The sequence below is a fragment of the Oryzias melastigma genome, linkage group LG16 (assembly GCF_002922805.2).
Source record: "Oryzias melastigma strain HK-1 linkage group LG16, ASM292280v2, whole genome shotgun sequence".
Taxonomy (NCBI): Eukaryota; Metazoa; Chordata; class Actinopteri; order Beloniformes; family Adrianichthyidae; genus Oryzias; species Oryzias melastigma.
In genome coordinates this window covers 19,606,353-19,621,846 of record NC_050527.1, presented here as the reverse complement: position 1 = coordinate 19,621,846, position 15,494 = coordinate 19,606,353, and the positions used below count along the sequence as shown (strand labels likewise).

General features: G+C 38.6%; 1 protein-coding gene across 2 annotated transcripts in view; it reads right to left on the bottom strand.

Moving 5' to 3' along the window:
- The window catches only part of zfpm2a (zinc finger protein, FOG family member 2a), a 172,347-nt gene that overhangs the window by 127,962 nt on the left and 28,891 nt on the right, over nucleotides 1-15,494 (bottom strand). For both annotated transcript variants that reach the window (XM_024267352.2, XM_024267353.2), the window contains exon 2: nucleotides 684-842. In XM_024267352.2, coding sequence (XP_024123120.1) covers nucleotides 684-842 — 159 coding nt within the window. The remainder of the gene's footprint in view (nucleotides 1-683; nucleotides 843-15,494) is intronic.

The window sequence follows — 15,494 nt, the reverse complement described above, 5'->3', positions numbered from 1 at the left end:
GGGTTGTGTTCGAATTCCCATGAACCATCAACATTTTCACAATCAGAACACAGTGGAGTCATAAATAAACGTCGTAAAATGGTCATATTGATTCGATTTTCACTTTGTGAAATAGATGACGTAATTTCCGGTGTTTAGAAAAATGAAAGAAAAGTAGTGAGCATCGTGTCCAAATTACCTTTAAAATCCAGGGCACTAGATAGTCCCGTACTTTATAGATTTTTAGTATATAGGGATTAGGGAGGAGAATTCAGACTCAACCTTGGTCATTGTTTCTTCTTCTTCGGGGATAAGGTGTGAGTCTATGGGGCAATCGCCACCTAGTGGCCAAACTGAAACGCCCTCCAGGAGAAGCAGAACAATGTTTTCAATGTTAATGATCTGAACATTTTAGTTAGAACTTCTCCTTTAGAGAATCCATGTAACACTGTATGATATTAACAATCTCATTATTTCACTGATACATTTACAGTATGTGAACTGGATCAGATTAATATCAATATATTCAAAACATATAGTAGATTATTAATGTATTTCTAAATAAATGTGTATAAATGTGTAAACTCAAAATTGAATTGAGTTGAGTGGAACAAAAAAAAAAAATCGTGAATCGAACAGATTCTGGAAATGATTATGAATACCAGCCCTAGTCGATTCATGAAGCCTCGGTGAAGAACCCTCACCTTTGCTGCAGAAGTAGTCCATGTCTTCGCAGCTCATGTTCCCGCTCTCAAACTCAGCCGTAAAGTTCTCCTCCGCAGAAAACTCGTCTTTGGCCAACATCTCGTTCTCCTCGGAGACGCATTCCTCCTCTTCCTCCTCCAGGCCATCTTCCAGAGGACCTGAGGATAAATACGCACATTTGAACGCAAACACACACTCAACTGAGATGTTCAGCTGCTTTCATCACACCCTTCAGGCTCTGTAAACTAAAAAAAAAAAAAAATCTGCTCGACTTTCTTTCCAAACTACAAATCCAGGTGCAGTTCAGAACAAAGCACGTTCAGATACACAGTTGTGTCAATAACATTATTTTGCCATCATTTTTCACAAAACAGTTCTGGAAAATACCCTTCCGCTGACATACAGCCAAGGTGAATGATCCAAATCCTACTCCCTGCTAAACAAAACCTCACACGGAGGGAGGGAAAAAAATCCTTTCCAGACTTTTCATCCAGGCATCGGCATGGAAGGTGGAAAGAAAATACTTTTATTAATTTGTTAGCCTTATCACAGGGTACAATGTTGATTTTCCATTTACATTCCATGCCTTCGGGTAATACACCAGTGCAATCTTAAAGGAGACACTTTTCCGTGTGATTAATTTTTTTCCCCCTTCTGTGCAATATTATTTCTTTAAATCTAAATGATTTCAGAGTTTTGCTTGTAGCTGTACATCTCTTTTGGTATTTGCATATTACAATTTTTGCTTCAATCAAGGGTGTTGATGCAATTACTGTACTGCTACCTGAATTGTATTAGTCTGAAAAACATCTCACCCAGCATTTGAATGTCATTAAGATAATTCAGCCTTTGCACACATTCTCTGCCTCACCAAAATAAGTCTGCAGTCTCCACACACTGCACCGAAATGACAAACACTCCGGTTCAGAGTCAGCTTAGACCAGGGGTCTGCAACCTTCAACACTTGAGTAGATGTCGTACTGAAGTCTGACTTCACCCTTTACAAACGTAAAGACACTGATTTGCATCCATGTTAATGTTACTAATATCATATATATGAATTAACGTTTGGATTTATGGCACTAGAAAATACTATTTTTTTCTAAATCACAAAGTCAAATTCTATCCGGCCCTCCAGATCATTTTATTTTATTGTTATTAATGGCCTGATGTTATCTAGCGTTTATTTCTAACTTTGTATAATTTTGACAGAATATATTTTTATGATGATTTATTCTGGAATAATATTCCTGCCTTTTTAATATTCATGTTTATATTGGAAAATTATGTTTTTTAATGTTTAAAAACTTTTGGACTATTTTGGCATTTACTAAGATTTTTTTTGGCTATTTTGGAGTTTAGCTAATATTTCAGCTAAACACTAGGTGTTTTAGCTAATTTAGGCCCTTTTTGTTTTTCCGTTTTTAGTCTATTTTGGAGCTTAGTTCATATTTTAGCCACATGCTAGTTGTTTTGGATAATTTAGACTTTTTAAAAAAAAGAATTTAGCCCATTTTGAAATCTAGCTAATATTTCAGCTACATGCTAGTGGTTTTGGCTATTTTAGGCTTCTTTTTTAGTTTATTAGGCTTTTTGGGGTTTAGCTAATACATGCTAGGCTGTTTTGGAGTCAGGCTGATATTTAAATGCTAGCTGTTTTGGCTAATTTTATGATTTTTCCAGTTTTTTAGGCCATTTTTAAGTTTAGCTATTTATTCAGCTACATGCTAGCTGTTTTGGCTAATAGCGTTTTCAGCTATCAATTTTTAGTATCTTCAGCTATCAGCACTAGCATGTTCAGGTGCCAAATTCTGCTTACAGCATTCACACTAGCATTATCACAGGTAATGCTATAAATGTAGGTTATAATTATGTTAAAAAGTTAAAGTTTTAAAGTTTTAAAAATGTAGTTTTAGAGTGTTCGATAAATGTTTATCCTGTTCGGCCCGCGACTAAAGATGTGTTTTGGGTTTTTGCCCCCCAGTGCTATTGAGTTTGTCACCCGTTATAAATGAACTACTTCTTTCAAAATAAAATACACACACACATAGCATCATCTCAATGCAGCAAATGTAGTAGTTTAGTGTCAACAGCGATAAAAAAAAAAAGAAAATCAGTTTATTTTACTATTTGTGTTATCTCAGTCAATATACTGTAAATCTCACTAATCAAAATTAAATCAGAGCTAATTAAATTCCCTTTACCTTATTTTTAAACCATTAGGCACACTTAACATCCTTACAAAAATAGAAAATCAGCTGCATATTCTGGTGTGCCTTAATTATTGTTGTGTTTTTATTCTTTATTAACCAAAGAGCCACAATGAAGGAGTCACTCTGCAGAGCTGGCTCAGACACACACAAACACACACAAAAGAATGGTGTATACTTATATAACACTTTCCTTCCCAAGGTGCTTTACAGTCGCAGTCCCATTCATACATTCACACACTGATGGCAGCTCCACTGCCAATCTACAACCTCCAGGAGCAATGTGGGGTTCAGTGTCTTTCCAAGGACACTTTGACACATGGGCGGGCAGGGTGGGCATTGACATTGACCATTCCACCACTATACCAGGAGTTTGCAACCTTTAACACCAAAAGGAGCCTTTTGGGCCAGTTTCTTGCTGCCCGAAACCCAAACTTCCACTTTACCGTTTGTGACAATTAAGACATTCCTTTATAAGATGTTGCGTTTAAATACGCAGTGACTGAATTCTAACAGTTGCATTTTTCTGTCCTATGGGAAATCCCATTAATCGTTAGCATCAAGCTAGCGGACTTTAGCTTTATGTGCTAAATTGATTAATATTTTTATAAATCAATTATTGAACTGTTAAGCTTAAATAGATTAATCAATCTTAATAACCCCGCCCTAATGGCGGCCCAAAACCTTAAGAACAGAGAGCTAACGGAACAGAAATACACCTTTGCTTCATTTTTAATGATTTGTTTCTAGGAAAAATGCAAAGGTTGTAAAGCTAAAAGGGGCCAGAATTATGAGACATATTATAAACTCTTTTCACCAAAAATGGTAGAAATGTAGACGGATTTACATCAACTGAGCAAATATCACAACAGCTGTCAGGTCAGGTGTTGCTGGGAAGTCCAGTTACTGCTGAGGTTTAGTCAGGTTGCTGCTCCTTAGATGTGAGTGAAAGCTAACGTTGTGAGAGAACCACATCAGCAGAGATCTTAGTGGGAGCTCCTGCACATCAAACACAGGAAAAGTTAAAAGGAGCTCCAGCAAACTGGATTTCAATGTTGAAATGTTAGGAAAAGTTTTCCCTGCAGGTTCAGCCAAAAGTGAAAGAGAAGTTATATATTTAACCCTGTAACCTGCTTAACACTGAATCTTTAACGTACTATAACTTTTCAACTGTTAACACGATAATTCCAGTAGATTCTGAAGGAGAAAAGTCATGGTAAATCAAAGAACATAAACAATGGAGACCAGCTCCAAAGAAAATGAATGCATCCACTTATAGACAAATAGATCCATGACCGTCTTTGTTCTCTTACAACAGGATAGCTTTGATATTGCTCACCAGTTTAGTTGCACCGCTAATATTAAGTTGAGGGTGTGAGGGGCTGTAAGCTCAGTGAGAGTGTAAACAGGGAACTCTCAGTAACGGGGAGGGGAACGGTGGGTGAGGTTGCAGGGTTGAGTTCTGATGAACTCCTGCTGCTCTGCAGAAACTATGTCCGAGAAACAACATTTTCCCTAAAAACTGCAAAATAATAATTAAAGACGACTGGGAACACTTTGGAAATAGATCAGAAGATGATCGGAGTCAGACTTTTAAATAAAGTTGAGGTAGTAGCACATGTTGGGCAACTTGTTATGCAAAAACGAGAAGACATTTTTTTTTTTCGAAACTACGGGACCTCAATCAGTCATTGAGTCAGTCATTCTGTCAGGAGTCAGAGCTCTGTCTCCCCCTCTCGTCACCGATGGTAACCATCTCAGAATACTGACTGCAATACATCTCCCTGCAGCCCCAACGCACACTCCCCAGATGCCTCTCAGGTGACTTTTATTTACCAATCACCCACAGGACACTTAAGCAGTGCACAGAGCCTGACTCAGTGTGAAGTATTGTTTGTGGCACTCTCCCTGCATTATTGAGCGTTTCTATCTGGACCTGATTTTCTGTTTCTGGCCCTGTTTCATCTCTGACTTCCTGCCCTGGACTCTGGCATCTCTAAGTCTCTTCTTGGATAATCTCATGCTTGTTTTTGACCTCTGCCTGTTTGACCCTGATTTAGCTTTGTGGACCTTAAGTTCCTGTCTAAACCAATAAACTTGCTGCATGTGGAACCGGCTGTCTGCCTGTTTGTGACACATTCATCCATCTGTCATTCGCTCTCTGCTCTATTGTGGTACAGATGTGAACATCAGTCTGAAATCTTATGCTTAGCATAGAGTGGACGCTTCAACTATGTCTGTGTTGATAACATTGATTCATCGATTTGAATCGGTTTACTAAACCAAAAGTGGATCCATAAAAATATAAATCAATTTAGCACATAAAGCTAAAGTTTGCTAGCTTTATGCTAACGTTTAATGAATTTCCCATAGGTCGGCTAATGCTAACGCTCAGTCGACATAAACATACATTACTGACAAAATAACATTTTTAAATCTCACAGGCAGGAATTTTCCAAACTTTTTAAATGAAACAATTGTTTAAAGTAACCATTTGTGGTCGAAAACATTATTTTTTTTGTCATTCTTTTTTCTTCTTCTGGAATAAGGTGTAATGCTATAGCGTGATCTCCACCTAGTGTCCAAACTGAAACGTCCTCCAGGAGAAGCAGAACAATGTTTCCAATGTTAATGATCTGAACATTTTAGTTAGAACTTCTCCTTTAGAGAATCCATGTAACACTGGATGATATTAACAATCTAATTATTTCACTGATACATTTACAGTATGTGAACTGGATCAGATTAATTTAAATATATTCAAAACATATAGTAGATCATTAATGTACTTCTAAGCAAATATGTATAAATGTGTAAACTCAGAATGGAATTGAACTGAAGAATTGAGAGAAGTGAAAAAAAGTGGAAATTATTACTAATACCTGGCCCTACCTTCAGCAGGAAACTGAAAGAACCGTAAGAATTGCTTAAAGTCAAACCTCTGTACTAAACTTGATCTAAACCACAATGTGTTAACAACAGCAATGTAAAGAAGAATGCCTCACAAAACCATCTTTACTTCAACTTTTTCTTTTTGCTCTATTTAAGTGTGTTTTCTCCATTTTCTGCAATAATTTCATTAAATCCTGGAGAGAAACTTCTCCTTTAACTCACGTTTGTTTCATTCTCCAGTGCCGGCCCTCGTGGACTGTGGTGGAACACGATGAGTGCACTCATGCCCACCTTTTGGTGTGTTTGTTCCATTGTGCTGGGGTGAACCCCCTCATCTTTAACAAAGCAATAATTTCTGCTCATAAAGTGGGGCTGGTGTGCTTGTCTTTTCTTCTAGCGTCGAGGCTCATAAAAGACCCCCCCGATGTCCACAAACCGCATGCTCTTTTTCATTAGTCTTACAAATTACTCCTTTGTAGAAGCCGGCATCTGCAGGAGCCCCGGACATGAAAAGAATTAGCACACGGATCTCTAATAGACACCGCCGAGGCCGAGTGCTGCTTTTAAATGAGGATCCAGTTTTATGATCTTATCTGATGCCTTCTGCTGATTCGCAGAGGAGGGAAGTGAGGCGTGAAGTGACTCGATGAGTCTACCATCGCTTAAGATGATACCGAGAGATAAATATCGCCGTATCAAGGGGAGCTTGTATGACTGGCGTTAAAAGCTCCTGCCAAGGCAAATGAAGACCGTGTGAAAGCGAGCGAGGAAATACATTTCTATACACACAGTCGGTACACATTCCATTACACAGCTGAATGAGAAGCGTTTGTACAACAAAATGATTCTTCCTCTGTCGCAGCAAGTACAGCAGCACAGAAAGTACAAGTACAGTGTTGTGTGATAATAAAGCCAGATTTCAGATAAACTTCTTGGTCAATAAGACACCAAAGATTAACTCGATAAGATGAGATAGAATTGAGGTTTAATAGACTCAGAAAAAGGCCATCTCACTTCCCCACTCTGGCAGATAGTGGGAAGCATTATGAGTCTAACACAGACACTGGAGGTCGTCCTGAATATGGAAGTATTCCACGACTCCTGATGGCTTCTTCTGGAGGACCACATAGATGACTAAAGTTTCTTGGCATTCCCACATGTTTAGTTTATTATACAGTATTCATTGCATGGAGAGACCTGAAATTATTTCAGAGACAGCAATGATAAGAATAATGACTTTCTAAACGACCAGCACCACACTCCTAACTCATTTTCTGATAGTGGTGTTCCTGCTATATTTAGTTGTGTACTGTTTAAAATCCTGTCACATTCCCTGTGTGACCCGCGCTCGTCGCCGCATTTCTATTGGGTGTGCTGATGAACTGGGCCAGAGGACGAGTCGGCTGTTTCTGGCTCTTATCGAGCCTCCTCTGGAGTTCAGATGGCCAACGACACTGTGGAGGGAGAGCCGGCGTGCTTCCGCCGCTGCACTCGTTAGGACCGACTCGGAGGGACAAATCTGCAGGAAACACTCGACCAAATAATTAGAGAGCCTGTCATGAAAAATAATCCTTAAAATAATTAGTCAAAGCAGCCCCACAATAATTATTTGTAAGTTGGAGTGTGGCGGTCTGCTCGGCATTAGCTTGGGCGTCCACGGCCTCGTCTGAGGCTGCAGCAGGCAGGAGCGGCTAACGCTAATAGAGACGTTGGTAGCTGAATGCAGACTTGATCACAGCGGCTCTTTTGTTCATGGCATGGCCTCTGTCTGATAGGGATCGGCCACGCGGAGTGGAGCTGCAGCCGGGGATATGGTAATGCCCCCACTGGGTCCATCAAACGGGGGATACTGGGAGCCCACATGATGGACAGAGGATTAATGAGTCTAGGGCGGCCACGATTAGTCGACTGATCGACTTTTAAAATAGTCGACGACTGATTTAATAGTCGATTAGTCGTAACTTGGTCGTATATGGAGTCAGAGAAGTTATAATGGCATTCTGTTAGCTTTATGGACTATTTTGACTTTTATTAAGGTTTTTTAGGCCAAATTAGAGTTTATCTAATTTTTCAGTTACATGCTAGCTATTTTGGCTATTTTGTATTTTTTCAGATTTTTAAGCTAATTTGGAGTTTAGCAAATATTTCAGCAACATGCTAGCTATTTTGGCTTTTTTAGGCTATTTTGGAGTTTAGCTAATATTTCAACGACATGCTAGCTATTTTGGCTAATTTAGGCTTTTTTTCTTTGTTTTTTAGGCTGTTTTGGATTTTAGCTAATATGTCAGCTACATGCTAACTATATTGGCTAACTTAGGCTTTTTTTTAGTTACTAAGGCTAATTTGGAGTTTAGCTTACATTTTAGCTGGCTATTACCTTCAGTCTTTTAGCTATCAACTGCAGTGTTTTCAGCTATTAGCTTCAGCATTTTTAGCTATCAATTTCAGCATCTTCAGCGGCCAAATTCAGTTTACAGCATTCACACTAGCATTAACAAATCGTTAATTAACAAATCATTTTTAATGAGAACATTGTGAAAAATAATTTTTGTATTAACAAATTAAGATGATTTTTACTTATTACTTTTTTTATTATTACAGTAATTCTTTGAAGAATAGAATCTGCACAAATTGTCTCTTAATGAGAATATTTGGATTATTGTTACTGATTAATATAATTGATTTGTCTGTGGATGTTTCTAAATTTGATTACATCAATGATATTAATGATTCTTCATAGCCTGAATTTATTATTGTAGAGTTTAAATATTTGATATTAAGTCCTGAACCGGATATTGATAATTCATGTTGAGAAAATAGTTTGATTGAGCTGGGGTGGGATTATATAAGTTTGCTTCCTCTAACTCCTTTTCAAGCGATCTACTTATGATTCAATGTGATGTTATGTTTTTTTTCATGTATTATTCCTGATTTCTCGAAATAAACCATTTAATTCATTCATTAATTATCACAGGTAATGCTATATATCTAGTTTTTAGTTAGTTTAAAGCTAATGATAGTTAAGATGTGTGCTTTACATCCAGTTTGTGAATGACCCGATTAGTCGACTAATCTGAAAGAACAATCGGTGATTCGTCGACTATTAAAATAATCGCTTGTGGCAGCTCTAAATGAGTCACAGAGGAAGAGGAGCATGGACAGAGGTGGAGGAATAAGCCCATCCTTCAAGAAAATCCTCCGTTGTGGAGTCTGCTTCAGAAACAGAAAAAGGAAAAAAATAAATAAACCAAGAATGTGCCAACGCTTCTCTCACTTAAAAAGGAAGAGCAGCACTAAAGGAATATGTGTCCCTGCACCAAACTCTATGAGTGACGGCTAATTTCATGCCGTGCTTTTTCAGCCGTCTGCAACACGGGGAGCTTGTGGCCGGGCTGCGATAGCGATACCTCACATTATCAGCAGGCTCCACAGTGTGATGTGTGGATCACAAACCCAGCCTCCTCTATAGCTCCCTAATTAGAGGTGAGGTAATTGAATCTGACAGAACAAAGCAGCAGATCTCTATAAGCATGGAAATCATTTTTGCTCCCACCTTTACAGTTTTTCATCCAAAAGGCCCATTGAAAATGTGTCCAAGCTGGCCTGTGTATAAATAGCAGCACCTGAGACCAAACATGAATGCATTATGCATCCTGAAAATCCAACAGGGCCACGTGGCTCAACCCCTGCATGCTCTGCTCTCCATGACTGGCCCTTTGTGCCAGGGCTGGTACTTCCTCACTCTGGGTGAGGAAGGACCAAACTTTAGAGAGAAAGAGAGCAGATTTTGTCAGGAGTTTCTAAAATACTAGACCAGGTACACTCAGACACGCCATCGTCAGCAGGAGTGGACTGACCATTAGATCAGAGGTGTGCACCATTTGATTCTGAAAGAGCCATTTGGTTCAGTTTTTTACACAAAGTCACTGTTGATAAAAATACACTTTATCTGTGTTTTTGTTGTCATTTATTTATATTAAAGATGTTTTACATAATTATAATAATTGAATTGATATTGTTTTCTTTGTACAACATTTTAACTTTTACTTTTGACAGCAGCACATAAGTTCCTTTCAAAATAAAATGAACCCTGTGTCAAATAAGCAAGAAAGTCAAATCAAACATGACATTTTTCTATTTTTAGGACTCTTTCTCTAATTCTTCCTTTTTACTATTGAGTATAAACACGATAACATTGGTGTAGAACAGGGGTCAGCAATGTTTTACTCTAAAAAAGCCATTTGGGTTGATTTTTCACTGACCACAACCTGGTAAGAGCCACACATCCTTAAGAAAAATAAGACTTTGTATTTATGTTATTATTTTTATCTCTATATAAATGAACTATTATTTTTTGGCAAAAATTAAACAGACTTTAAGGGATTTTTTTTACCCAAATATGAAACACAGAAGTTCCTCAAGACTTATTTTAAAAATAAAAGACTTCCTGTGTTAAAATAGAATCATCTCGATGGAGCAAATCTAGTGAGTAGGTAGTGTAATGTCTGGAGTAAAAAAAAAATATTCTTATTTTTAAACATTTGTGGCGCTTCTTAGGCAGAAATTCATACATCTAACTATCTGAAGTTAAAACAGAGAAAATTAACTGTATTTTTGAACCATGAGGCAGACTAAAACACTGGAATTTGTTAAAATGTTAGGTCCTTGATTATCAAACCTCTATGGCTAGTGTGCTTTGGAGGCGCGGAGAGAGATAAGTTCTTTTACTTTTTTTAAACTTTACAGTTACTATTAAACTATAAGCATTGTATTTTTCTTTAACCAGAAACTGTTTGTAAAATCTTGACTTTTTTTTCTCATAGAATTACAACTTCATCATCATATATTTATTTACAGGGTTCCTACAAGTTTCTTCAAGTTAAACTTCAGACTTTTTAAGACCTCTTTAAGGCCATGCATGCTAAAAATTAGGACCAATTTCTTAATTAGTTTCCATTTTATCCACTTTTTCCCATTTTAGGATCAGAACTGTAGCTTCTTGCTGTTTGTGGTCTGTGCCGTGATGCTTTGGTGTGCTTTTTTTTTCCTTCTTTTTTTTAAGCACTGGTGAAAGTTGATCATTATTTGATCAAAACAATCACGGTTACAAACTTACTTTTTTAAAGGAAAAACAGCACAATATTTAAGGCTCAGATATCAGAATTCAAGGGATTGTAAAGACTTTTTAAGGTATTATTCATACATCTTATACTTTCAAGACTTTTTAAGACCCCACGGTAACCCTGATTTATATATTTTTTCTTTTGTGGAGGCTGGAAAAGAAAGAAAAGTCAAATGTGGGGGGAGGGGCAGAAAATTGTCATTTTTGATTATTTTTCTTTATAATTAACGCTCTGTAGCTCCATATTGAACTGTTTTTGTTCCGTCATTTAAGCATTTTGTTTTCTTAACTAAAACCTGACTAAAATGATTAATACAACCACTGCAGAGGGGCCCCATGGTATGGTTTGCCCCCCAAACTGCTAAGTCCGCCACTGGTCGTCAGACATGAACAGAAACAAAGACTTGAAGTAGTAGGAAAGACCTGCTCCTCCTGCTGTAGGTCAGGCCGGCTGGAAGTGAGGAGACGGAGAGGGTGTAGTGCAGAAAGACAAGTCGAGACTGGGGGCCATACTTTCTCCTCAGCTCTAATGACCTTTGGGAAGCAGAGGGCTCCCACAGCTACAGAGCAGCCTCAGTGTATATGTTACAGGGCTCAAGCTGCTCATTTAATCCTTGATCACCGTAATGAAATAGATACCATTTCCACAACTCTTAATGGCCTAATATGCCACAGGAGCCCTCAAAGGAATGTCTGGTTTCAAACGCCGCCTTTCAAACCCGTTAAATGCCACAGAAAGGAAGAGGCTTTTTCCAGCTGTTCACTCTGTGATCAGACTAAATGTGGAGCTAATGCTGTAACACAAGTCAAAAGTAAATTAGCACTTGTGTATTGTCTGCAAACGGCTGCTTGTGGGTAAATGTGTGTGCGCTGGGAGGAGCGCGGAGCAGCTTCAGTGGAGACCGATGTGTTTTTGGGAGCTGCAGTCTGTGACCAAGAATAAGCAATGGTGTTGTTTAACTTGATTTTCCGGTTGCTAAGCAATGTAATTCTCATGATTAGCAATGGCTGCCTTCCTAAATTCGGGCACTTACAATCAACAGTCAACAAAATGCTTGAAAACTCAGCGGTGACACTCATGTGGAAATTATGCAGGATAAAGGAGGGAGGGTGGGCTTGTTGAATAAATGCCTTCACGTCTGCCTTGAACGCTCATACATGCACAAACACACAAGCCTTCTTCTGAGCCTGCAATCAGGACATAGCACCAAATGCAACTCAGATAGAGGAAATTAGTGCAGCAGGACAGAACATTCAAACAAAACAAACATTTTATCGGTTTAAAGTCCCCCTGTTTACTTAAAATAAACTTCCCAGTAGCGTTTTAATTATGATTATGAAGTTTTCAACCAAAATTCTACTACCTAAAGGTCTTAAAAATACTTTTTTCATGTTGATCTGAAGCCTCTTCTCTGAGGGGGCGTGGCTTTTGGAGCCCCACCCCCATCTGTTTATGATAGCTCTGTGTCTAGCTAGCGTAAATATTCACATTAAAATGTCTATCAATCTGAGTAATGTCCAGCCGTATGGTTCTGATCCGGATGTCAGCTGGACGAGGAAGTGAAGATCTTCATGGACAGAACTTCCTCCAAAATCCTGATTCTTTCTCCTTCCAGTTCACCAAAGACTCTTTTAGCTAATTCTCCAATGTTTATTGACTGTGATCAATACATTCAATCATTGGTTTCTCAGAGTTCTTGATAAAATAATCAAAGCTAACATCAAAATGCTCTTTCATTGATTTACAATCCTTTCCAACTGCGGTCAAATGAGCCGCCGTTCACATTTCCGTGGTCACATCAAGAAGCTCCGTGGAGTCTGGTGGAGATTTTCCAGCGTTCTCAGTCCTGCTACCGTAAGTATTGGATGAAACTCACACCAAAAATCCAGTGATGCTGATTTGACCACAGAAATGTGAACGGCGGCTCATTTGACTGCAGTCAATGTGAAGATACCATCTTCTCTTCTCCAGAACCTGAACTAGACACTAGGAACAGATGAGGGTTTAGTGCATGTGCAGCAGAGCTGTTGATGGAAAGAAGATCATTCATTCAAACAGAGTCTGTCCAAGACACTTTGACTGATTTAAAAGGAGAAATACTCAGAAAATGAAAAAAACAAAATTATTTCTTATTAAATTTGTTCTCTTTCATGAGAAAAATGCCTCACAGACATGTTAAAAACTCTAAAAAGATGATTTTCATCGGTTGAATATTCCAATCAGGCACAGAGTTGGATCCCAGCGAGGATGCAGAGCTGCTGCGTTCTGTGTTGCGGCGCCCAGTCTTTCTGTCAGGACTGTTGAAGGGGAATAACATGCTCATAATTCTTTATCCAGTGAATTTGAAATGGGATGGCAGGAAAACTTGTTGGCATTTGACTATGCCATTAAAATGCTGGAGGCTCCTCTGAGCATGCCCGAGGGCTTCAGCGGATGCCAGCCACTTCCTCTCTGGACATCAGCAGGTCCTGCTTCTCCCCGGCCGACTCTCCTCTCCTCGAGTCTGGACAAAGACACGCAGGTGTCCGGTGGGCGGCGGTAGCAGAATTCATGATACCTGTTCATATTCCAGCGGAATTAAAACATAGTGAAGATGGACAGAACTTCCTGTTGCTCTCGTCTTCTCCTCTGGCTGAGTGATTTATTAGCGTCGTCCTGTTACTTATATGGAAATGTGAGTTAACTACATGCGTGTACACTGGAGCTGACAGCTGAAACAAAGCAGGTAAAATATGTGTGGTCTTAATTACTGGTTTATAAGCGAGCTTTTCACTAGAACGTTCAGTTTTAATGAAGCCATTGAGTGAGGCTCCTCCAGGGAGCTATCATGGTTAAGTGGGGGCATCCATCTTCAGCCACTGGCTCGTTTGCAGATGAGTGGAGGCTCTGTCTGCGGCGCGCTCACCTCATATTGGCTCACTTTATCTCCACTAAGTAAAGTCTTTTGGAAGGTGCTAACAGTGGACAGAAAATACTTTCCTCACCCGGCAGATCTCATTCCTTCCCCTCAGAAGTTATCCTTTTCACTTAAAACTCCTCGTGTGGGGTGTTCACAGAACGAGAACGCCTCTGCAACAATTAGCTTTTAGTCGAGAATCCTTTAAAAAGGACAAGAAACTGATTATTGTATCAAATAATGCAGATAAAACAATATTTTCCCATCAAGAATTTCTATGAAATGGATATATCTAAGATTCCAATTTCATTCAGTCTTCTGGGGGGTGGGGAGGGGTTTCCTTTTGCAATAAATTCTTCATTAATTCAATTCTAATTTGCCTTTGGCTTCTATTTCTACTATTGATAGTTCCACTGCTTAATACCCGGGATAAGGGGGAGAAAAAAATCGCTGCAATAACTCAGTGGAGACTGTGAGCAGCAGATAGCATCTAAATATTACCAATGCCAAAAGAAGTGTGAAGTCTGATGAACATTTCAAAAGAACAATTCTTTATGGATCAACTAAATCTTTTCCACTTTTTAATTAAAAGTAAAGAAAATAGAAGTTAATTATCCTGTAAAGATTAGCTGCTGGGCATCTTTCTGTAAATTAGTTCTAATTAAAAGGAAATTGTCAAATGACATTCAAAGCACTGTCCTTTAAAACACACAGAGAGACGGCTTTTCCCTCTCCCCTTCCCCGGCTCTGCCTCCCTCACAATCCTTCATCCGCTTCCTGCTGGACGCCTGCGAGTCTCCTGCAGCATCCTTATGAGGACATCACATGACCCTCAAGCCTGACCTCCATTCACACCTTAGCCCGCCAAATCTCCCGCCCGCAGGCCGCTGCTTCATTAAAGAAGATTCTTCCAGAAATAACACGTGAGCACACACATGCAGACGCTGTCAGGAATACTGCAGCATCAGTGAAGGTCCTCATTGATCTTCAGCTCCTAAACTGAACAAGTTCTAGCAATGATCCTTCTGTACGGTGGCCCTGAAGGGAAAATCACAGCAACAAAAACATATAAACACAACAATATATTTAAGATCGCAACTGAAAAATCTAAAAGGATTGTATTAAGCATTTTATGGTCTGAGTGAAATTTCATTGTTTAATTTTATTTCAGTTTTTATTGTTTAACCATTTATAATGTAAAATTGTGAGTGTTTCAACGTACCTTGGTCTGTCAGCAGTGATGTGCTTTGAGTTTTTATTATATAATTGTATTATGTTTTCAGTAGTTAGAGGGGATATTAATGTGGGAGTGGGTATTTGAATGACTGATTACAACAGACGGACTCTAGTTTCTGCTTTAATCTGGTGTGAAGTATCTGTTTTTCACATTGGCCCTGTCAAATAAACTAATAATAAAAAAATAATAAAATCAAGTAAACAGCATTACATTTTAGAAATGAAAACAAAGTTCCAGAAACAAAAACAAAAACTAAAAAGAGAAATCAAAAGTAATCTCCAGAAATCTGTTTTGAAGAGGGAAAGAAAAATTCATGTTTTGCCATAAATTGTGGTAAAGTGTAGAATAGTCAGAAGCTTAAAGAAATATCATCTGTTGAAAGATATTTAAATGATATTTTAAAGAAACGTCCTGTTAAAAAGGTGAACAAACATCATCCAATCAGCTACAAT